We start from the raw sequence: 22,362 nt of genomic DNA, 5'->3' as shown, positions 1-22,362 counted from the left end.
AAATATCAGCTTCACTTTCTGAAAGCAGTTTGTACTTTTCCTGCCCAAATGGCACCCTTTAAAAGCACCCGACTGCCAGGAGACAGGTGCCCAGTATTTTCTGAAAGTATCTCAGGTAGAAAACCCAAGTCTGGTTTTAGAGGACCTGTTGTTCTGAAGGAGGAAAAAAAATATTTCTGATACTTCTTGGGATACTCCTGACAACTTTTGAATATACAATGTCCATATACAATGGACATATACAATGTCCAGCTGAATTTCTGGTCTCATCAGCATCCCTGAACCCCCGCACATCCATGCTTCTGGTAATGCTTCAGCAAGGCTGCAGACATGCGACAGAGACCGAGCCTGACCTAGAATAGATATAGCAGCCAATCTGCAGGAAAAATCACCCCTCTGAGATTACTATGCCACTTACCAACCCTACTCAGGGCTTTGGACCATGCTGGTGCCAATGTGGATAAAAACCCTTAAAAAACGCATCACTTTTAATCATAAGTTTATAAAATCCCCCGTACCTTTCTGTGTGGCCCTGGCGAGCTTGGCTGGAAGTCCAGGGCCAGATAATCCACACTGCCTGAACTCTTTTTAGGCGCTGGGCTGTTGGTACCACTAGGAACAGGAGAAGCAGAAATGGGGTTTTGCTAATGCAGGGAAGAGACAGGAGAGATAATGAGAATTAAAATGGGAAGAAGGGGAAAAAAAAAAGGAATTAACACAAATCTGGCAACGAAATGCCTTGGTGGCACTTTTAAGAGAGGTCCCGGCCTGGATATGTGCTCATCTGCCTCTCTGGGACCAGGGTATGCAGAACCCCTGGGGGACTATATGTATTGTGTATTGTCCCAACAAATATTTCAAGCTCACGCTCTTGATTTTATGTATCAGAGCAGTTCTGCTGCCTTTGCGCTGATTTTATTCACATGCCTGACATCAGATGTGGGCTTCAGCACTTCCCAGGAACCACACCTCAGCAAGGCCAGACCAACTCTGCGATCTAATCACAACCAGGCTACACAGAGCACACATTTCCTCTACCCCCTTGGTTACACAGCCTCAAAAATATGCCTCAAGTCAACAGCTTTGCAGAGAAAGACAAAATCCCCTCCCTATAAGCAGTGCCACTCCCTGGTGCTGCTCCGATAGCCCCTGCCCTCCACACAAACATGATGTCAGCAGCTATTAGGGGGAAAAAACCATGAAAAAAATCAACTTAAATTAGGAAAACAGACTGTGACAGTCCATAGATGTTTTCATCCCCTCTTAATTCCTGGCAAAGTAGGTGATATATGTTTCTGCTCTCATAAACAGTTAAAAACCCAGTGGGACGTGTCATTTTAGGAACGAAAGTCATTGTTTCGTGCATGTAGGGATGTACGTAAGGATGTACACCACATTCATCACAGTGCTATCTGAGCACTGTCATGTCATGAGCTAGGAATGTGTTTGCAGAGCTGGGGAACGTATACGTCCTGCCAGGACCATATATCTTAGCTGTGAGGCTCTTACCATTGCCACGTAGTTCTCCTCACTGTCTCCTGAGTCAGTGCTGGTGATGCTCTGGGAGGAGACAGGGCGACAGTATTGCAAAGAGCCGGCGTTGAAGGTCTGCCTGTAAGGACAAGGGTCAATGTGTTGATGGTTGCAGGTCCTGCTTGTCCATTGCCAAGAAGGGATGGGCGAGGGCAGCACCTGATGGCTCCAAACATCACCATGCTCAGATATGGGGACTGGGCATGAAGAAGAGCTGGTGGCATTGAGGTTCTCCTAACCTCATCTTCCCATGGTTCAGAAATCACTGGGCCTGGTCTTGTTGGATTTTTTTTTCTTTCTAGGGCTTTTTAATAACACCTTGTTTGCTATGTACCCGTAACTCTCTCGCTATCAGCTACATAAATCAGGCTCCATGAACTCTTTTATCTCACAGGAAGTATTTAATTATGGAGGATGCAGGGCCAGTCTCGGTGGAGCTTCTTACCTCCAGCTGCAACACAGCTCCAGGATTTGTTTGCTGTGCAGGACCCTATCCGAATTTTTTGCTGGAAAACAAAACCTCTGAGGCATTGTCTTGCTTTCAATTGGCCAAATCTAATTATACAGAATAACATAATGCAATCAGCATCTGGCATTAAAGCTTGTGTCTTGAAAAGCTATTTGTTGCTTTGCAGTAAAGGCAGAGTCATATGATTAGCTGATAAGGGAAAAATCCATTAGCTTCTCCAGGTTTGGATGTCTTGTCAATCAAACCCCACTCACTGTTTCCTGGTGCAGTGATTTCAGCACACAGTGCTCATGCCCTGCAGTCAGTCTCCACACAATCCAATTTATTAGAGAAGTCATAGCAGCCAAGCTTTGCCTCTGCCTTTCATTGGACAAGATCAGACCACGAATTAGCAGCAGAACTGGAATTGTGCGAATCCTGTTATTTTTGGCCAGCAGACTTTGCTCTGAAGTGCTTTGGTTTCATTTTGCAGACTTCCTTCAGGCTAGGCTTTGCTTTCAAGGCAATCAAAACACAGCTTGGTCAGATCCTGTGAGTGTCACCCTGCATTTTGAGACTACAGTGGGGTTTTCTGGGGGAGAGCTGGATGTGAAATCATGCCGCACACCCCCAGTGAGGCTGAGTCAGGGTGGCTCAGCTGGGTCATGAGTCGTGGTGGACCACAGGTCCTGTGTCAGAGCCACAGCTCTCCAGGAGTTGTCAGAACCCAGAAATAGGAAATGTCTTCAAGGGATCTTAATTAGCTGCTTGGCCACATGCTGGGCTTTCATGCGAAATCCCAACCTAAACGAATTTATCTTCCTGCCACAAGCTGTGATGTGGGGAAATATGACTCTGGATCTTACAACACTTGACTAAGCTTGTGAGGGGTCCAAGAGAAGAGCCCCTCTACTTCGACAGCATCTGACTCAGGTCCTAAGTCTGGCTATGATGTGACCAAGAAAACCCCCGAACCCCGAATAGCCATGGTGTAGAAGGATATTTTAGGATAGAATTACTCCATAAATGTCCCTCTTCTCAGATAGCTCCTGCTGGTCCCTGATGGGGGTAAGGTGTTGGGCAAAGTAGACTTTCAGCCCGGTGCAGATGGTGCATGGCATGACCCAGCTCTGCAGCTCCTGTTTCTAAAACTGACAAAGAACACACTGAAGGCTGAAGGGATCATCCAGCTTTTGGGGAAATTTGGCTAAAGTCTGGACTTACTTCTAGCTTGACTCAAGATGGTCCATGAGAAACATGCTCCTTAACAAGAAGAGATGGTGGGCCAGGAGAAACCTCTGCAGCAAGTGGAGGCAGAAGGACAGCTGACATCCTCCTTGCACTCAGTCAGAGATGTTTAATCCGTGACAGAAGTGACAGTGAGGCTACATGTGGACACCAGCGAGAGCAAGACCAGAGATCTGCTGTTGAAACAGAGTGAGAATTCATACCCCAACCATTACTCACGTTGGCCTGGACCAGGATTTCGTGACCGGCGATTTGAAGGGAAGTTCATCGATGACAGTGTTGTTCCTCAGGTCCAGTGGTGATGGCTTTGCTGGGGAGGAGAAAAGCCTTTATTCAGAGGCAGCACATTCTTACAATTCAGTGCCCATGACTGGCATGACAGGGTCTCCAAGAAATTGCTGGTTGCTTCCCGTTCTGCTAATCAGCTCCCCAGCTCTCCTTGCTGATGACAAATACCCCCAACCAAAATCTCTGCACTCATTTACTCAGGACTGGGGGAAAACAGTGAATTTCTCCTTCTGGCTCACATCCCCAAAGTGGATGTGTGGCACCAGAAGGGCAATGTGCCTCCCAGGGAATGGACATCTGCTAAAAATGCCCAAGCCCATTAGATGGGGACAAGACCAGGCTCTGCCAGCCCTGAGCTGCTTCTGGCCACAGCGTTTCTCTATATGGAAGGGGAAAGGACATCTGCAGGGTAACATGAAAGCTCTTCTCATCCTGAGTGGTTCATTAGGTGGAAGAGAAGACTGCTGCACTCCAGCCCAGCCCTCACCTAGCATGTTGATAGGGTTAGGTGCTGACATCCTAATGATGGGAGCCCTCCTCCTTGGCATCTCCTTGATGACCTGTTGGACGATGGTTTGGGGTAGGACTTGGAGGATGTAGGCAAAGCCCTGAGGGAAGACCTGTCTAGATCCAACCAGTAGGAAACAGTAGAAGAAATCTGGGTCATCTGAATACAACACAGAGATTCTGGGGTGGAGCGCAGGAGGGGTGCAGGCAAAGGAGGTGAGATCCTGTCTGTGACATGCATCTCTGGTGAAGGCCAGGAAGGGTTTGAGACAGGCTGTTCAAGCACCATGAAATCTGCTTTTGCACCATCGTCCTCCTGAAAGAGGAAGGGGATGGGGAAGATCTGAAGATCTGGCTGTGCTGGTGGTAGCAAAGCACACCTCACATAGAACTCTATTGAGTGTACACAAAATGACAGATGTAGTCTGAAGTATTACAAGAATAGAAGGTTCCTAGAAAGATTTGCTCACAAACAAACATTCTTACCTTTCCGGTCAGGTTTGAGATTGCGGTTGACTGGTGGGGGCTGGATTTCACTCAACCGTCTGTGGCACTGAGCCATGGCTCCTCCTTTATGCACAGGGACGGTGGCTGAGGACAACCCCACCAGGTCAAAGTGATGCGGCCCAGGGCTCATGGGAATGTAGAGATTTTGGGCATTGTCGTTGGCTTTCTCGGTGTGGATCAGGGGTGAGGAACCAGGGTTCATGGGGACGTAGTTGTCCTCGGAGTCAGTGCTGTGGGAGCGGGCCACCGCTGCCTTGGCTTGCTGGGGGACAAGTGGGAGGATGTGCTGTGACCATCAAGACACTGCTAAATCCCATCCCATTATAAACCCTTTCATCTCACCACCACCGAACACACACGTGAGGTGGGACCAGCTCTAAAATCTCAGCACAGAAGGAAGGAATGGTCTGTCCCCTCCTTGGCCAGCAGTTTGCACTGAGAAGGTCTACCTCTAGTTTCCAAGACATTGCAACATCTGAGTTCAGGGAAAGGTCTTAATCACCCAGACTTGACCGTCTTCTCATGATCAGAATGAGCTGCAGAAGCATGCTTAACCTGGAAAGTAATTTTTCCCTGGGTTCTGGCCATGACTAAAATGCAGTATGAAAGGCTGCTTTAATGTCATTTCCAGCTCAGGAAGTCTTAGAAAGTGCACAAAAGAGGCTGTTCTGGCAACATGTCAAAATTCCGCTCAGCAGCATCCCAGGCTTTCAGGAAGAAGCCAAACTTCTGGGTGCTTTTTTTGGATCAAAGCTCCAGGCTTTGGGTCAAAGCTCCAGACCCATAACAGAATGTATCTTGTGGAAGCACCCAAAGCAAATCTCTGCATGTGGTGCTGGAGTAGGTTGTTGTCCCTCCATCTCTACCCTGCAGGCCACTATGGTTTTAACTGAAACCAGTAATAAAACCTTTCTTGATTTAGCTCTGAAGGTCTGGGCTGTGAGGTCCAACCTGCCTCTGAATCTATAAGGTGCAAACGGTTCCTATAGTGTGGTGGCCAATGCCAAGGCCAACTCACCAGGTAGGAGTGGTACCCGTCGTTCATCGACTCAACTGACTGCACAGCGCTGCTGCCCCCATGCTGGGGGTATTCATACGTCTCGCAAGAAGAAGCTGCAACACAACCACAAATGCACAATGTGTCCCAGCACAACTGCTAATAAAAGGGGCCCCTGAAAACAAAATCCAGATACTGGGTGGGCAATATCTATTCTTGATGATTGAGATGCTGGTGGGAAGACATGGTTTTTAGCCTGTCACAGACTCCCTGCTATGCTTCCTCCTGATTAGCATCTCTCTAATGTGTCAACACAACTGCACGTGCCACATGGGCGTACCCTGGTTCTGTCAAAGTGCTGCAAAATCCCAGGGGTAAAGACATCAGATAAGGTAGATCATGTGAAAAAACTGTGTTAAGGGGCAGCTCACTCAGCAAGTGTAAGGGCTGGCAGCCTCCAGTACAGGAGGATGGGGTGCTAAGCTCTTAGACTGATCTGTCTGCTGCTCAGCATGGGTCTGATCTCAGCCTAAATGTTGGTATTTAGGTAGGAGGAAATGGAAGAGGCATTTCAGGGAGCTGTGTGCATCATTTACTGTATGTTTTCTCTCCAGCCACCTCTTCTAAGTTACTTTGCAACTATCTCATCCTATGGTTTGGAAAAGGCGTGTTCATCCACAGCCCATCCATGGCCAATGGGAAGGGCGGCTCTGCTGCACTGGGGATGTTGGACCTTGGAGATGTGCAAAATTATGTCCCTGTCTGGTCAGCAAAATAAAGGCAGCTCCGGGCTGAAGTATGTTCTGATAAACCTGGTTACGAATTAAAGTAAAAGCAAGCTTAAAATGGCTGAAATCACCAAAATCTGGTGAAGGGCTGCATGGGCAAGCAGGTTTGGGGTTTTGGTTCAAGGCACAACACAGACAAAAGCTAGCTGAGCAGCTCTGGTGGGCAGAGCCCTGGGGATGCCTCTCCCTGCCTGGGCCAGATCCTGACCAGGGAGAGCTTATTTGTGTTCAACCCCTGTGGTTGATGTCAACAGCTACCCCAGCCCTACCGCAACCCAATGGGACGAGCCCCTCCAAGGCTGCTAGATAGGTCAAAGCCACCCCCTGCTCCCCACCCCCAAATTCACCTCGGTGCAGCCTGCTGTTCTCCACCGCTGGCAGTGTGTTCCTCCGGGGAATGGTGGCTGCCATGGGGGCCAGACCTAAGCCTTCACCAGGCTGGGGCCGCTGGGGTGGGCTACCCCATCGCTGCTCTGTCTGCCCAGGTTTTGGGGGCCGCGGGGGTGGTGCGGCAGGTGAGTCGCTGGCGGCCACAGCCAGAGCGTTGTGGTTCTTGTCCAGTGTAAATGTCCTGGGGATCTGGTAGACAGAGAGTGGGGTGGCAGGGATGTCATAGGAGTCCGTGGAGAGCTCCCCAAACTCCTTGCATAGAGTGTTGTTGGGAGTCTTGTAAGTGTAGACCTCCTCATTATCTGTTTCGGAGCTGGTGAGGCTCGACTTGGGGTGGGTGTAGGAACCGAAGGCGCGTGGGAGGTCATACGCACTGTCCCTGAACTCCGAGTTGTGCCGGCTGGGTTTTGGCAAGCTGTAAAAGCCATGGAGCTGCCCACCAACCCCATTCATGCAGTGGCCGTTGCCCTGTGAGAGCTTCTGGACTGCTGTGTCACTCCGCATGAAGAAGGCGGACCTCGTGGCTTGGGAGAAGCTGGCACTCCTGCAGAGAAAGGAGAGAAGGGGCTGAGGTGGGGGGACAGCCAGTCACGGGTGCATCGAGCTCTGCTCCCCCTGTTTGTCACCTTCCCAACATTCATTGCCCAACCCCAGGGCAATGGGAACATCTCAGACCCCTCCAAACATGTCCATAACCCATTTTATCCTGAAACACCTTCAAAATGCCTCTGTCCCAGGTGGGAGGTACATGCATCCAGCTCCATGATAGGGCTACGGGCAAGAACAAGCCTTTTATCTGGACATAAATTGTTCCAAAAGGGCAATTTTCACACTAGATGGCATTGACCGAAGACACGGCTGCAAAGAGCCACCCCATCAGCATCACCATCACACGTTGGCCGCCCGTCCACAGTGCAGGAGGGAGCATTACTCTCATTTGTGCCTTACAAATGTGTTTGAGAGGGACCAGAAAAATTCCTGATGGAGACTATTTCAAAGCCTCCAGCCATGCCACCACCCTGCCCTCTTGCAGGACAAGCCCTGGGGAGGTGAGGACAGTCCCCAGCTGGGATTTGGGGTTTGCAGCCCTGATCCACAGGGGAGGAAGAATGAACCTCAGAGATGAATTCAGATTTATAAAAGTCCTTGAGTTCCCCAAGGTGTCACTAGGTTCATGCCTTCCTAATGATTCCTCGATTTGCATTGTGGTCATGCCTGGGGACACTAGCCAGGACGGAGGGTGAGCACTGCGGAGACCTTGGTCCTCTAACGACTACTCATTAGCCACCGTTCCTCCACCAATTCCCTCCAAGGAAATTTCATCTCCTGTTTTATCCCTCCTACTGCTTCCTCTTTCAACACTTCAACATTGCAGAAGATGATGACCCCGGTGGTCTTGGCTTTCTGCACCCATAACCCCAGCAGATGACATTTTCTTGAGCCAGGGGATGCTTGAATTGGCCCCTTGGGACTTTTCTCTCCCCCATCCTCAACCCCCGCCACTGCTAAGCAGCTCCCCATCCCGCCAGACTTTGGGAAACACGAGCATCACTCCGGAAGCCCTGGGACACAAGGGCAAGATGTGGCAGAGCCAAGCACAGGTGATAAGAATACCTTCCCCTGAGCTAGCTGAAGCACGGTGGAAGAAGAAAATATGGCAAAGCTCTGAAAAAGGGTTACCCCACCATGAAGGGCTAATGCATATGCACCAGGAGAGGGTGAGAGGTAGCCCTGGGCTGGGTCTTTTTGTTTGCAAAGGTATAACCATGCATGGGTCAAGCTTTTGGGGACCACATGCTTGCATCCAGAAAGGGTTCAGCCAGCCTCATTTAAACATCTCCCCGTGGAAGAGTCCTGCCCTGTATCAATCACTGTGCTGGGGAAAGGTGAAATGGTTATGGGGCAGATTTCCAGTTGTGGCAAATCACTGGGGAAGTGCTGGCCCTATGGGAAAAGCTGGGAGATGCTGGTATACACCGCTCTGGCAGGGTTGATGCTCTGCAGGGACAACAGGGACTCTGTTTCATGGAGCCAGCACGAGATGGCGCTCAGAAATAGGGCTTATTTGGGATAAAAACAAGTGATGCTGAGATATGACAAACGAATCCCTGCCACCTTTGGAGCTCAGTCTGCCTGGGAGACGTTTGGGCTCTGGCAGGGTCCTTTCGGCCGTGGACTTGAAACATCTCATGGGTTAATTATTCAGCATTGCCCGCCAATTAGCTACTATTACCCTCATTTTATGGATGAGTAAAGTAAGAGCTCTGCAGCTGAAAGGGGAGGGATTCCCAGCAGTCCTGCAGCCTGGCCCCATGCACTGGGCATTGATCGGGGTGATTATTTCTGGCCCAGTTTTAGAAGCTGCCGCTGGCCAGTTTGTCTCTACCCACCAAAGCATCAGTGCTTGTTCCCTCCTCCTCCAGGTCCCAGCCATGCTTGGGCTCTTAGAGGGTGGCTTTTAGGTATCCTCACAGCTGGAGCGTCAGAGGGCCTTTTTCTAAACAGTGTTCCATTAACTCCATCTGAAGTTAATCTTTCTGTGCCTTTTTCTGTTTTTGTTTTTCGGGTAGGGAAAGGCAGCTGCAGCAGGAAAGCCCAGTGGAGGCTGCAGCCCGGGCTCTGCTCTCACCTCACGCCAGCTGGGCTCCGACTGCCTCTCCCTCCCTCCCTCCTCGCCTCTCTTGTGAGCCAAAACTCTTTACACCAAAAAACCTCCTCGCTATTTAAGGCAACCGGCTGCGTTCAGAGGCGGAGAGCTGCTGCTCGCTCAGAAATACCACATCATGCACCACAGGCTACAGCGAAGCACAGCAGAGATGAACAGCAGAGTGGTGCAAACCCTGCCCATCCCTCTGTTTTTTTCTAGTTAAAGGCAGGAATTAGGGCCCCGTCTGCAGGGTCACAGAGCGCTTGAGATTGGAAGGGATGTCTGGAGGTGATCTGGTTCAACATCCCTGTGCTCAAGCAAGGCCACCCAGAGCCAGTTGCCCAGTACCATGTCCAGATGGCTTCTGAATATCTCCAAGGATGGAGACTCCACAACCTCTCTGGGCAATCTGTACCAGTGTTCAGGCACCCTCACATTGAAAAAGTGTTTCCTAATATTCAGAGGGACCCTCCTGCATGTCAGTTTGTGCCTGTTGCCTCTGGTCCTGGCACTGGGCACCACTGAAAAGACCCTGGCTCCATCTTCTTTGCACCTGCAGGTATTTATATACATGGACGAGATCCCCCTGAGCCTTCTCTTCTCCAGGCTGAACAGTCCCAGCTCTGTCAATCTTTCATCATAGAAGAGATGCTCCAGTCCCTTCAGCATCTTCGTGGCCCTTTGCTGCACTCTCTCCAGTATGTCCATGTCTCTCTTGTACTGGGAAGCGGTGTGGCCTCACCAGTGCTGAGTAGAGGGGAAGGATCACCTCCCTTGATCTGTTGCCAATCCTTTGGCTAGTGCAGCCCAGGATACCGTTTGCCTTCTAGGCTGCAAAGACCCATTGCTGGCTCATGTTCAACTTGGTGTCCCCAGGACCCCCAAGTCCTTTTCTGACAAGATGCTTTCCAGCTGGCTGACCCCCAGCATATATTGGTGCTTGAGATTGTTCCTGCCCAGGTGCAGGACTTCTTCATGTTGAACTTCAGGAGGTTCCTTCTGGCCCATTTCACCTGTCTGTTGAGGTCCCTCTGGCGTATCAGCATGACCACCTGGTATATCAGCCACTCCTCCCAGCTTGGTGTCATCAGTGAACTGGGTGAGGCTACACTCTGCGTCATCATCCAGATCATTAATTAAACAGGACTGGACCCAGTATTGACCCCTAGTGACTGGCCTCCACCTACACTTTTTGCCCCCCATCACCACCCTCTGGGTCTGGCCATTCAGCCACTTTTTAATACAACCCAGAAAGCCAGGATAGCTGGGAGCTTGGAAAGTTGCTGCCCTGACCTCCTCCTCCCAACTACAATGAAAGGATACCATCACTCAGGCTTTTCTCCAGCTGGGTTTTGCAGACCTTGAAGGATGGAGGTGGGATTGAGGTGCTCACCCCCAGCCCTTCCTCAGCTGTCCCCAAAATTTGCTCCCATGTGGTCTACAATACCTTGCGTTTTCTGACTTTCTGCTCATACATTGGTGGAGGAAAAGGTAGTCCTGGGGGGCACTGGCAGACAGGGTGCTCTGGAGGTGGCTGGCAGGCGAGTCAAAGGTGAACAGGGTGGGCTGGCTGGAGTGGGACGGTGCTGAGGACTTGCGCTCTCGCAGCAGGTGGTGGCTGGCACTGCTGAGCTCTGCTGGGGAGGACCGCGGTGCATGGTTCATGGAGGCGATGCTCCTCAGGGTATCTGTGAAGGGAAAAAACACACCGGTGAGCAGCTGGACACAGCAACCCCATCGCCTGTGTTCCCAGGATTTGCCTTTCTTAAATGCTCTGGCATTTATGGAGCTTGGTGGGGTTTGCTTATGGCTCTCAGTGATGCCCTCAGCAGCAGGCTCTTCTATTTGGAGCACATGCAACTATAGGTACCATGTAGGGAAATAAATATTTTATCATATTCTATCACATGTTTAGTGGCTTACAGGGATGTCTGGGGGATGTCAGCCCACTTCATGGGCAGCTCAGTGGGTTGTTAAAAAGGAAAAGAAAGAGAAGAGCTTTCATATCACAGTTTCTGCTTCTGTCTTAGAGACCTTTGTAAGTGGCTTTAGAGATGTGATTTAAGTCATGCCCGTCCCTCTGTGTAAGGGCATCACTGCTATTTTACAGCTGGGTAAACTGAGGCATGGGGTGGGAACGTGCGTGGACATAATGACAGCAGAGATTAAAAATATTCCCACATTCCCCAATTCTCTATTAATTTTGTGACCTCAAAAGAGTTCCTGCTGTTTTCTGATAGTAGAATGGGATACAGCCCCAAGGCATGACTCCTAGTGCTGGCTCCCCTTGCTCAAGGAGAAATACACTTTAAAATATTAAATTCATTTAAACCAAGGATGAATTTTTATAGCCAAGATGTAAACCCCCATTACAAAAAAACCCACAACCAAAACCCCAGAAAACCCACAAGCTGCAGAATTATTTTGGGACAGCTGATCCATCTCTGGCTGCAGAAGTCCATGCATGGTCTCCCTGCGATGCATGCACTCCTGGCATGTGAAAACCACTTATCATGGTTCACCGAAGTCATCCTTTACAATAGTGTGATTTACTTTTATTTGATGTTGATGAAAAATGCAGAAAAAACCCCAAACCCTAACAAAAAGGCCATCTTTCCCTAGGTAAATCCACCCATCTTCTGCCACCACTGATTTAGGGATTGCTCCCAGGTTTCCTCCAACACAATGTCCACCTGCTCTTCAAATTTGACTTCAGACACCCATAAGGGGACCTGCTCTGACATGAGGATGAGGGGGATTTTACATATTTCCAACCTCTTTTTTCCATTCCTTCTCTCAAATTCCAGATCCTACCAGAAATTTTTGGGCCTGACTCTTACACTGCAGAGAAATGAGTTCTCTGAAAAATGGATGTCATGGCTTGAACAAGGAGATGCTCCACATGAGGTGATTTTTCACTGACTTCTGAATTGTGTCAAGATACAAAATCGATCTGCCTGCCGCTTGTTCACTGCTGCTACATTTTTTTCCTCGTGTTACTGCAAACTTCACCCAATGCAGAAACAGTACATTAATAAAAGCCAAAGAGCGTGGCTCGACTCTGTTGTTTGGTTTGTGCTAAACACAGAAAGAATCAATATTTAACATTGACATTAATGGTGGGGGATGAGAGCTTAAAACTCGGATTCCTGTCTTCTTTGCATGGGCATTAAAGATCCCTTGGTGCTTTTCATGGGAGTAAATGGCCATGTCGGTGTCCTTGGACAAAACAGTGCCTTGACCCTCATTCTTATTAAATATTTATTCTGTAGCAGTGCAGACTGATCCCCATTGGAAAAGGAGTCTTGAGAGCTCTGCGAGTCCCAGATCTTAGTCCCAGATCAAGTGCTTTGAGGTCAACCAGTGTGGCAGAGCTCATACCCACGTTGCTATCAAAAGCAGGGGGGCTGCACCCAAAGTACCTCTCAGGAACAGCCTCCCGGGTCTTGCTCCTCCTGAATCATGGCCAGGAATTGCTCATGACATTGGGCTTTGGCCAAGACTCTCCCAAGGATGGTGTGAGGATGGCAGGTTAGTGTTGTGTCCCCATCCCAGCATGAAGGTCGCCTCTGGGGACAACTGTGAACTGTGCCGGGTTGGGGACCCCTCTGCCTTGAGCAGTCCTCCAACACTACCCTTGTAAGCTCTGCACTTGCCATTGCATGGAAAAGCCATGGCAGGACAAAATATACCTGGAAGTTAGAAATTACACTGATTTATTTGTGCCAACACAGCCTAAGGGGAGAAATGGGGCTGCACAGAGGACATGGTCCCCAGCATCACCCCAGGGCACAGCAAACTCAGATCACAACATTTTGAGGAGCCCAGTGAATCCCGCACTGCCAGGAGACCTTAATCTTTTCCCAAAAATCGGTCTGATTTGGGGAAACCAGAGACCGTAGCACAAAAGACGAGCTCATTGAAAGCAGGATGAATTACTCCGCAGTTACTTCGACCACATAAAAGAAAACGGGGGCCAAAGGGGAGCAGGAGGCAATGCCCGGTAAAAGCACGTCCCTTCCCTGGGGGAAGCTGCTCTATCGGCGTCCGCATTGATTTTCAAAATTAATTCCCAGCTCGCTTCCCGCAGCGACCCGGCCACTGAGAGCATTAGCGGGAGCCAATTCAGGACTCACATACTCCATTAGTTCTGTGAGATGAACTCCATAATAGCAGGTGAGAGATGGATTGTTTCACGGGGCTGGGAGGGTATTGTAAGGGCTGGGAAGATAAATCCTGTGGCTGCAGAAGGGGACTGCCAAGATTGCTCTGTATTTTTTGTGTTGTGGGGTTTTTTTGCTTTAGAAAAAAAGGGCAGCTTATGTGCCCAGGTCACACGCTGATGACGGGTCCTGCTGGAGGGCAGAAAAGGAGGCAATAAAGGAAATCAAGGTAGAAAAATAGTATTTGATGACTAGTACATGCTAAAGGGAAAAGTCAAGACATTTGTGCTGTCACGTTGGCCTGAAATGGAGAGAGGTCTCCATGAGGATAAAGCATACACGGTGAATTACGAGCCAGAGGTCCCAAAGCCATTTCAACTTGCCATGCTGCAGTCTCCATCTCCCAAGTGATGAGGACCAACACTCCTTTCCTAGGTCCATGTGGGCAGTTAGTGAATAAACTCCAGGGGGTCCCATCTGGATGCCTCCAGACATCGGTCCCACCTGCATTGTGACTAAAGATGCTCAACTCAATATGACCATGAGCCAAAAAGAATGATGCTTCTCCATCCCTCATGGCCATCTGCCTTGTGGGCATGGCTAAACCCTTGGCCCTCCTTTATTTAACAGCATAGACATAGCCTTCAGATTCCTTGGCTTTACGTTGAGATCTTGAGTATATGTTGAGGGAACGTATCAAATACAGCCAAGGAGGGATAAGATCCTGTTCCAGTTCCTATTGCCATTCCCAGGGGGGCAGAGTTAACGTTACGTAGTGGGCCATGTGGGAAGTGTCATCTTAACCCCACGTTTCCTGGCTGGTTGTCCTCCAAGTTTGGGGAATTGGAGTCTCACAGTCTGGAAAAGGCAGCATTGGACGCCCACAACTTAAAATTTGATGTCAGCAGAACAGCTTGCATGTATACATCTCGCTGGGCTTGTGCTACAGCTGTTGTGCTGGTCCCTGTCAGAAAGCGAGCCAGAGGCTTGGCAGGGATGAGCCAGCACAGCCCTGCAAAACCCCATGGTGACGGGTGGGCTTCAGTTGGCCGAAAGCTCGGCACTCACTAGTCCTGGTTAAGATGTGCTTTTTCAGCCATGTGTTGCAGCACAGGGGGAAAAAAACCTCCTTGTGGATCCATCCTTGAAGCAAAAATACACAACTGTGAGCATGGCCGGCAATGGGATGGACTAGGCTGGGATCCAGGAATTTTTTATGAATGTTTTCAATTCCCCAAAGCGGTATTTCCCTCCTTGCTGACAGCTCTGAATTCCCTTGCTCAGAGCTCTCAACTATTGCTGTGTGCATATAGCTTCACACAATGTTCCTGGGCTTATCTGAGCGAAATAATTACTCAGCCTCCTTCGGAAAATGTTGCTCAGAATGGTCTTTTTCACTGGAGCTGAGACATCAGCTTTCCCTGCCTGAAGACCAAGGCTGGGACTACAACTCCCTGTATCCCATGGACTTGATGCCCCTGGGAAGGTGGTGATTTTTGGGTGTAGCTAAATTCCTATGCTCCCTTTGATGGTCACAGCAAAGGTGACAGGTTTGCTTGGCATCCTGGAGTGGCACGAAATTCCTTATGATGTCCACACCATGCTGGCATCACACAAGGGCGAGCTGGTCCAAGGGGCCTTGTAGATAAGGGCTGCTCAGATCTGCCCTGGCAAATAAGGCCACAAAATGCCTTGGATCATTCCATTGACTTTGTGCCAGTTAAAATTTATGGGTGATGAAAACTTTTTTCAGGAGTAAATAGTAGAAATCTACTGGAAATAATCCCTAGGAGGGCGTGGGGCAGAGCATGCTCATGTGCTATCATCTTCCCCACTCTTTGGAGCAGCTTCATCATTTATTAGCAAAAAAAGGGGGAACCTTCTCCCATGGGAGCTCACCCCTTGAGCACAAATGCAGAAAAGTAATTAAAAAAAGACAAACAACCCTACCAAAACAAGAAGCCCTCCATGTGCTTCTCCTGGCAGGGAGAGAACAAACAACATGTCCGATGGATGAGTCACTGTGCCACTGCACTGCCAGGAGGCCCTGGAATGCCATGGGGATGAGCATGGCACTCCAGGAATGTTTATTTACCAAGCTTTCCCTATCGCCTCCGAGTTGGATGACATTTGGAAAAGCTGTTGTCAGTCTGAGGCCGCCTTGGCAGGTCGCCCACTAAAGGTTTCCTCTGGCAGGTTAGTGGGAAAGGGTGTCTGATTTGGATAATTTCCCCTCTCCGGTTTCCATCAGGGTGGGGAGCCGCGTGCAAGGACACAGGTACCCAAGTATTCAGTTTTGCCCAAATTTTGGGTGCCAAGCAGTTGGAGTGGAGCTCCCCAAAAGCGAGGATAGGGCACAGCTGCATCCTCCACTGTAGAGGAGCTGAAGGGTGGGGACAAAAGTGACATTGGGCTTTTGAGCTTGTCCTTTCTAGTTTCTGCTGCTTATTTCCATTTGCTTTGAGAAACCGGTCAGGACTGGCCAAGGGAAAGGAGGAGCATCACCGCTTCATGGACAGGGATCTGCTGCACAGAGGGCTAAGGACGTGGTTTCTCTTACCCAGTTTCAGCCATCTAAATGATACTTAGATTAAGCCCTTAGGTTTCCTCTATCAACAACAGTGAAATAGCCCAATTATTTAAGCATCCACAACAGGATGGGAAGAATTAGGTGAGAAAGAGTTGATGGGAGAGAAAGTGAGACAGAATCACAGAATCACAGAATCATCTAGGTTGGAAAGGACCTTGAAGATCATCTAGTCCAACTGTTAACCTAGCACTGACAGTTCCCAACTACACCATATCGCCAAGGGCCATGTCAACCCGCCTCTTGAACCCCTCCAGGGATGGGGACTCCACCACCTCCCTGGGCAGCCCATTCCAACGCCTAACAACCCCTTCTGAAAAGAAATACTTCCTAATATCTAGTCTAAACCTTCCCTGGTGCAACTTGAGGCCATTACATCTTGTCCTATCGCTTGTTACTTGGTTAAAGAGACTCATCCCCAGCTCTCTGCAACCTCCTTTCAGGTAGCTGTAGAGGGCAATGAGGTCTCCCATCAGCCTCCTCTGCTTCAGACTAAACAACCCCAGTTCCCTCAGCCGCTCCTCCTACGACATGTGCTCCAGACCCTGCACCAGCTTCATTGCCCTTCTCTGGACACACTCGAGTAATTCAATGGCCTTTTTGTAGTGAGGGGCCCAAAACTGAACACAGTAATCGAGGTGCGGCCTCACCAGTGCCGAGTACAGGGGCAAGATCACTTCCCTGTCCCTGCTGGCCTCGCTATTGCTGATGCAAGCCAGGATGCCATTGGCCTTCTTGGCCATCTGGGCACACTGCTGGCTCCTGTTCAGCTGGCTGTCAATCCCCGCCCCCAGGTCCCTCTCTGACTGGCAGCTCTCCAAACACTCCTCCCCAAGCCTGTAGCACTGCTGGGGGTTGTTGTGGCCCAAGTGCAGCACCCCGCATTTGGCCTTATTGAAGCTCATACAGTTGGCCTTAGCCCATCGCTCCAGCCTGTCCAGGTGTCTCTGCAGAGCCTCCCTACCCTCGAGCAGATCAACACTCCCACCCAACTTGGTGTCATCTGCAAACTTACTGAGGGTGCACTTGATCCCCTCGTCTAGATCATCAATAAAGATGTTAAACAGGAGTGGCCCCAAAACTGAGCCCTGGGGTGAGACGAAGATGAATGGCAATAAATAGCATCGTTTCTGCCCATTAGTGTCAGTGTTCTGCTTGCATTTGTATGAAATGACTAAAAAATGGTGGTAACATAGGAGCATTTGCCTTGGAGAAGCATGGGAACTGGGGGAAAAAATCACAGCGCTGGAGAGTGAGTGAGCGAGAAGAGAGGGAAAGGAGACAAGTCAGATCATCCTGACCTCAAAGCATTATATATCTCAGTTATTTTAACAGCAATCAATTCTTTGAAGGACGAAGGGGCAGAAGAGAGAGACACTGTAATAGAAACGATGTGATGCTTCTCCCTGCAGAACACAGGTTTGCTTCTGAGAGATGCGGCTGTGCCCAAAATCCCATCCCTGCCCTGGGAAACACCCCTGGGTGGCAGTGACCCAGCTCTGTATCATATCAGCACACCCCGCACATGGCGGCTACCCTTTAAAGAGTAAATCTGCAGGTCGATTGTGGAGCTCAACCTTTCGAGTCAATATTTGGAGGCCTATTTGGCCAGATGGGGGTGCCCAGTGTGCACCTATTTATTTTTGTTACAAGGGCTTCAGTGCTGGAGATAAAAGCAGATGAACGTGGATGCTTGCAGCCCTGGCTTACACTCAACCTTGAACATCCCACCTGGGACAGCCTTATCTTGGAGCCCTGGAGTGGGACGATGACCTACAGCTGGGGATGAAGGACAATCCTAGGGCAGCAGCGTGGGCTGGGATAGGCTTCATTTGCTCCACAGAACTAACCTCATCTCCAACCCTCTGCTTCATGAATCATCGTCTCTGACATTGCAAAACCAATTTGATGAGGGATTAAATGGGAAAAAAAAAAGGCTGGAACAGAGGGAAAGGGCAAAGATGGTGGGCTGTAACTGTATAAAACACAAAGTGGTCTCACGGAGGGTATTTTTGCCTTTTTCAGCATAGGGATAAGGTAGCAAAAACAAGGCAATGGGGATGTGCAGAATTACCTGCTTTTTGTCTGTGGATGGCATATGTGATTCCTGCAGATGCCAGGGGCATCCTTAGCAAATCTGGCTGGAGGTACGAGCAGTCTGTGGAGCCCAGTGCTGAAGGACAGGGATGAAGCTTTTGAAAGATAAGAGCTATCAAAAGAGATGACACATTTATATGAGAAAAAGTTTTTCCCCCTCCAGAGGCAGCCTCATGACGGCCCAGCACCAAACCAGCTTTCTCACTGTGTGAAATGAAGGTCTGACATCCTGTTTTGGAGGACCACATTGGTTATTATCATTGGTTATTATTATTTATGATGATGATGATGATGGTTGGAATAGGCTGCCCAGGGAGGTGGTGGAGTCCCCATCTCTGGAGGTATTTAAGAGTCGGGTTGACATAGCGCTTAGGGATATGGTGTAGTTGAGAACTGTCAATGTTAATGGTTGGACTGGATGATCTTCAAGGTCTTTTCCAACCTAGACAATTCTGTGATTCTGTGATTCTGTGATTAGTGCTTTTGGCATTTCCTAACCAGGCTTTCCTTTGGACATCATGCCAACGCAGTCTCACCCAGTGCCATGGTCCAACATGCCGCCAAAGAGCAGGGTGAAAACCCAGAAGCTGGTGCACCATCAACTTTGCATCCCCTAGCCTACGCAGAACTTGCTTTTAGGTCCTGAACAAGTTTCTTCTCATCCTCCTTATTGTTCACTGCGAGCAGTACGTGGAGGCCTTTCCTTGCGTGAGCAAACACAGGTGCACGCCTCACTTAGCAGGGATAGAAAAGGAGAAAAGATGAATCCCAGCCAGGGCTTCTTAATGGCTTGCTTTAAATTTTATAGCCCTTTTTATGGCAACGGGAGTGTAGCCTTTAATGCTCTAGGAGAGTAAAGGAAAACTTTCGCTAGGAGGAAATGTGAACCCATTTTACTTATGCATGATTTAGTACCATTTCTATTCAAGGGAGCGCACGAAAGGCCCAAATATTTGCACTTCATATTACAGAAGAACTGCCATTGCCGTCTCTTTACAGAAGTAATTTATTTCGATCTCTCCTTACCTTGGGGGGGAAACATTATAACTCCTGGTTTGCTGGGGAGTCAATAAAACGGCAGCGCTGTTAAGGGTCTGTTTCACCATCACTCAGCAAAGCAGTGATGGGGAATGGAGAGGATCCTCAAATTTCTCCTCTCAGAGCCCCCTTCTTCATAGGTGCATTTGCATCTCTGCATGGGACCAAACTGCAGGAGTTTGGCCCAGTTTTCCTCTCTATCTGGGACTAACGTCATTTTTTGCTCCCCAGGCAGTATTTTAGCTGATAGGTTAAAAGGAAAGAGAGGTGGGTGTTGCACAAGGGGTAGGGGGGAAGATGGGACCGGGGGTTGTGGTAGAGCCCCAGATTTTTCAGGTGAGCTTGGCATGCTCAGATGGGCAATATCAGCCACAGTGACTGCAAAAGCTGAAAGAAGAGACACAAGAAGTCATTAACCCTCATGGCCACAATACCACGTCCCTGAACTGGCGAGCAAAGCAGCCCAGCGGTCAGTGTGATCAAGGGTCAGTTCATCCCCAGAAAACATGCCCTTAGGGATGGAGACTCAAAAAAATAAAATAGTTTGTCTTGGGTTCTTTCCTTGTTCGAAGCTCAGCTTTCTCTTTTCCATCTCTGCAGCCTTTACTCTTAAAACAAGCCTCTCTGCAAAGGTTTTCCATGCAATTTTTTTTCATTTAGGAGTATTGGCATACTCTGTCCACATATTAGAATCATCTAAAGAAGCCCTGAAGGCAAAACCAATCCTAAGGTGTTGAGGGTAAAATGCAAGAAGAAAAATCTCTGCAAGTGATGGGAGGATTGCACCTTGCACAGCCACTCTCTAGCTGGGCCCTGCCACACCAGCGCTTCAGCAAAAATGCAAACAGCTCAAAAAGCCATCCCGGATTTCTCTACACATCATTAAAAACCTGAGTCCTGCCCATTAGGCAGGCTATTAACAGTGCTTAGTGGAAGCAGAGAAAGAAAAGGTCCCTTCCAGGGACCTGTTCTCATTGCCACGAGGTTAAAAATGCCTGTGACCCCCAAAGCTTTATGCATTCAGAAATCACCTGCAGTAAAGGTCTTCAGTATCAGCAAAACCCTGGACGTTTTTCTTATCCTCTTCTTTTAAGACGCAATGATGGCAAAAGGACTTGGAATTTATTCCCTACACATCCCCATAATCAAATAATATGCTAATGCTATTAGCATGGGACCTTGCATCGCAAATGACTTAGAATCATATTCTCTTTCAAAATACTAGAGTTTCATTTAGATTGGTCTCCACAGCAACCGGAAATGAACTGGAATAATGTTGGTTGAAAATCTTCATGACTGGGCATGGTGAGTGAGGAATTTCACAGCAGGGATTGAGGGGAGAGCCATGAAGACAGCTTGAGCCCACCAGGGTTGGTGGACTTGTGCCAGTCATCTTCCACCCAACCAGTTATCAGCTGTGATAACGAACACAAGGACAAAATGAATTTGCATGTCCAGGAAGACTTCAAAGCATCCTGATGGAAAACGGGTGAGTAGATATGAGGTTCACATAGATGTGAAGCCTGAGGAGGCTTTCTTGGTCCTCCTCCTCACAGATACTTTCTAAGTGGCCCCAGGGGAGATACATATGACATCAGGTTTCATTGATGCTAAATCAGTTCTCATCTGTTAAACTCAAACCTGGTTATTTGAAAATGGCCTGAGGGAACATAGCTCCTGATCATGGGCCAGGCTCCTGTATCTTAGGGTTGTACAAGCACAGACCAGGAAGAAGGTGTTTGCTGCTGGCTTCTCTCCATTAAAATACGACACTCTGCTCCTTCCTTCATCTCATCTGCTCTGCTCACAAGCTTGCCACGATGGGCGCTGTCTCCCATGAGGATCTGGGACGGGAAGGACCTGCAGCATCCTCTGGCCAGTGCCCACCAGCTGATCACATGGTTACATCCCATTGAAAATACTCCCCAAACCCCTTTGAAAATGAGCTGAGCTTTGCCATGCCATGGCTGGAAAACTACTGGTTAGAAACCAGCTTTAATTTCCCATGAAAATGTTTTCCCAGCTGCTCCACTCATCTTCCCTGCACTTGTTTCACTCTGCGGTCACCGTTACATCAGCGGACATTGTGCGATCCTCATCCTGGTTGGGGCTTCTCCGTGTTCCCCTAATAAAATGAGTAGTAGCAATGCGGCCCACAAAAATGTCTTTGAAAGCAAAGTCAGAAAGTGGGAGGCGTTTCGCTTGAGAACGACTGGAAGTTCAGGCAATGAAAAGAAAACAGCCCCAACCAGTCTCTCAGTTCTGTTTGTAATTATCTGGGCTCCGGTGGGTGTTAAAACATCTGTACTGGTTTGGCAGGGACTGGGGAGTGCGGCTGGTGCCAAAGGCAAGAACTGGCGTGGGTTGAAAGCAGCGCAGCAATACGTTAGCGTGGTATTCGCGCTCAGAAATGTGGGGCTGGCAGCCTCTCCCGCAAGCGCTTTTTGGTTAGGGTCAGCCCCAGTCCTGTCCCCATCCTCACATCCTCTGTCCAACATGGCTTGTACCCCTCCGGGACCATCCCAAGGAAGAGCTGAAGGTGGTTAAAGGATATGCAGGGTTGGCTGGAGTCCTGAATCCTGCTGGGTTTAACATCCCGCTGGACTTTGGTCGCCATCAGTTCACCTCCATGTTACGCTCCTGCATTTCTTATCTCTGTGCACGACCGCTTGCACCTGGACACCCTCCATCTCCTGTCACGTCTGGTCACAGACAAGTAAATCTCTCCCCACTGGTTATTTTTGCACTGAGCAGCGAGGCAAGATCCCAGCATGGATGTTGCTGTTTGAACCTTGTGCACTAAAGCATGGGCTGGCTTTGTGGTTATTTTTAACACACAGCAGCAGCAGAGCTGGGTTTAGTGGGGCAACGGAGTGTAATATAGAGCTTGGTTCTCAGGAGACTCGGGCAAGGCAGATTTATCACAATCTTCTTGAGGGTAATATTTTTGGATTTTGGCATTCCTCATCCCCTGACTCAGGAATAAAACATTCTCCAGCATCCGAAGACCTGAGCAAATCCTCTCTCCCCTGATGCTCTCTCATAGGTTGTGAACCATCCCATGGGCTTATTCAGCAGCTCTTCGCCTTCCTCTTCCTCGCTCAAACACATCTCACAAAGTGCG

The 22,362-nt window shown here is 49.2% G+C and overlaps 1 protein-coding gene across 2 annotated transcripts in view; it reads right to left on the bottom strand.

Moving 5' to 3' along the window:
* GAB2 (GRB2 associated binding protein 2) overlaps positions 1-22,362 on the bottom strand; it is a 96,568-nt gene that overhangs the window by 7,416 nt on the left and 66,790 nt on the right. Inside the window, exons 1-8 of one of the 2 annotated variants that reach the window (XM_074860415.1) lie at positions 18,178-18,251; positions 10,801-11,041; positions 6,664-7,250; positions 5,550-5,644; positions 4,511-4,793; positions 3,449-3,539; positions 1,510-1,612; positions 519-644 (exon numbers count right to left, since the gene is read on the bottom strand). In XM_074860415.1, coding sequence (XP_074716516.1) covers positions 519-644; positions 1,510-1,612; positions 3,449-3,539; positions 4,511-4,793; positions 5,550-5,644; positions 6,664-7,250; positions 10,801-11,041; positions 18,178-18,229 — 1,578 coding nt within the window. In that variant the 5' untranslated portion in view covers positions 18,230-18,251. Of the gene's footprint in view, positions 1-518; positions 645-1,509; positions 1,613-3,448; positions 3,540-4,510; positions 4,794-5,549; positions 5,645-6,663; positions 7,251-10,800; positions 11,042-18,177; positions 18,252-22,362 lie in introns of those variants that run through there. The other variant, XM_074860414.1, reaches the window with a different exon arrangement.

Source organism: Strix uralensis, chromosome 2 (genome assembly GCF_047716275.1).
Source record: "Strix uralensis isolate ZFMK-TIS-50842 chromosome 2, bStrUra1, whole genome shotgun sequence".
In the NCBI taxonomy this organism is placed as follows: Eukaryota; Metazoa; Chordata; class Aves; order Strigiformes; family Strigidae; genus Strix; species Strix uralensis.
This window is presented reverse-complemented; position numbering and strand designations above follow the sequence as displayed.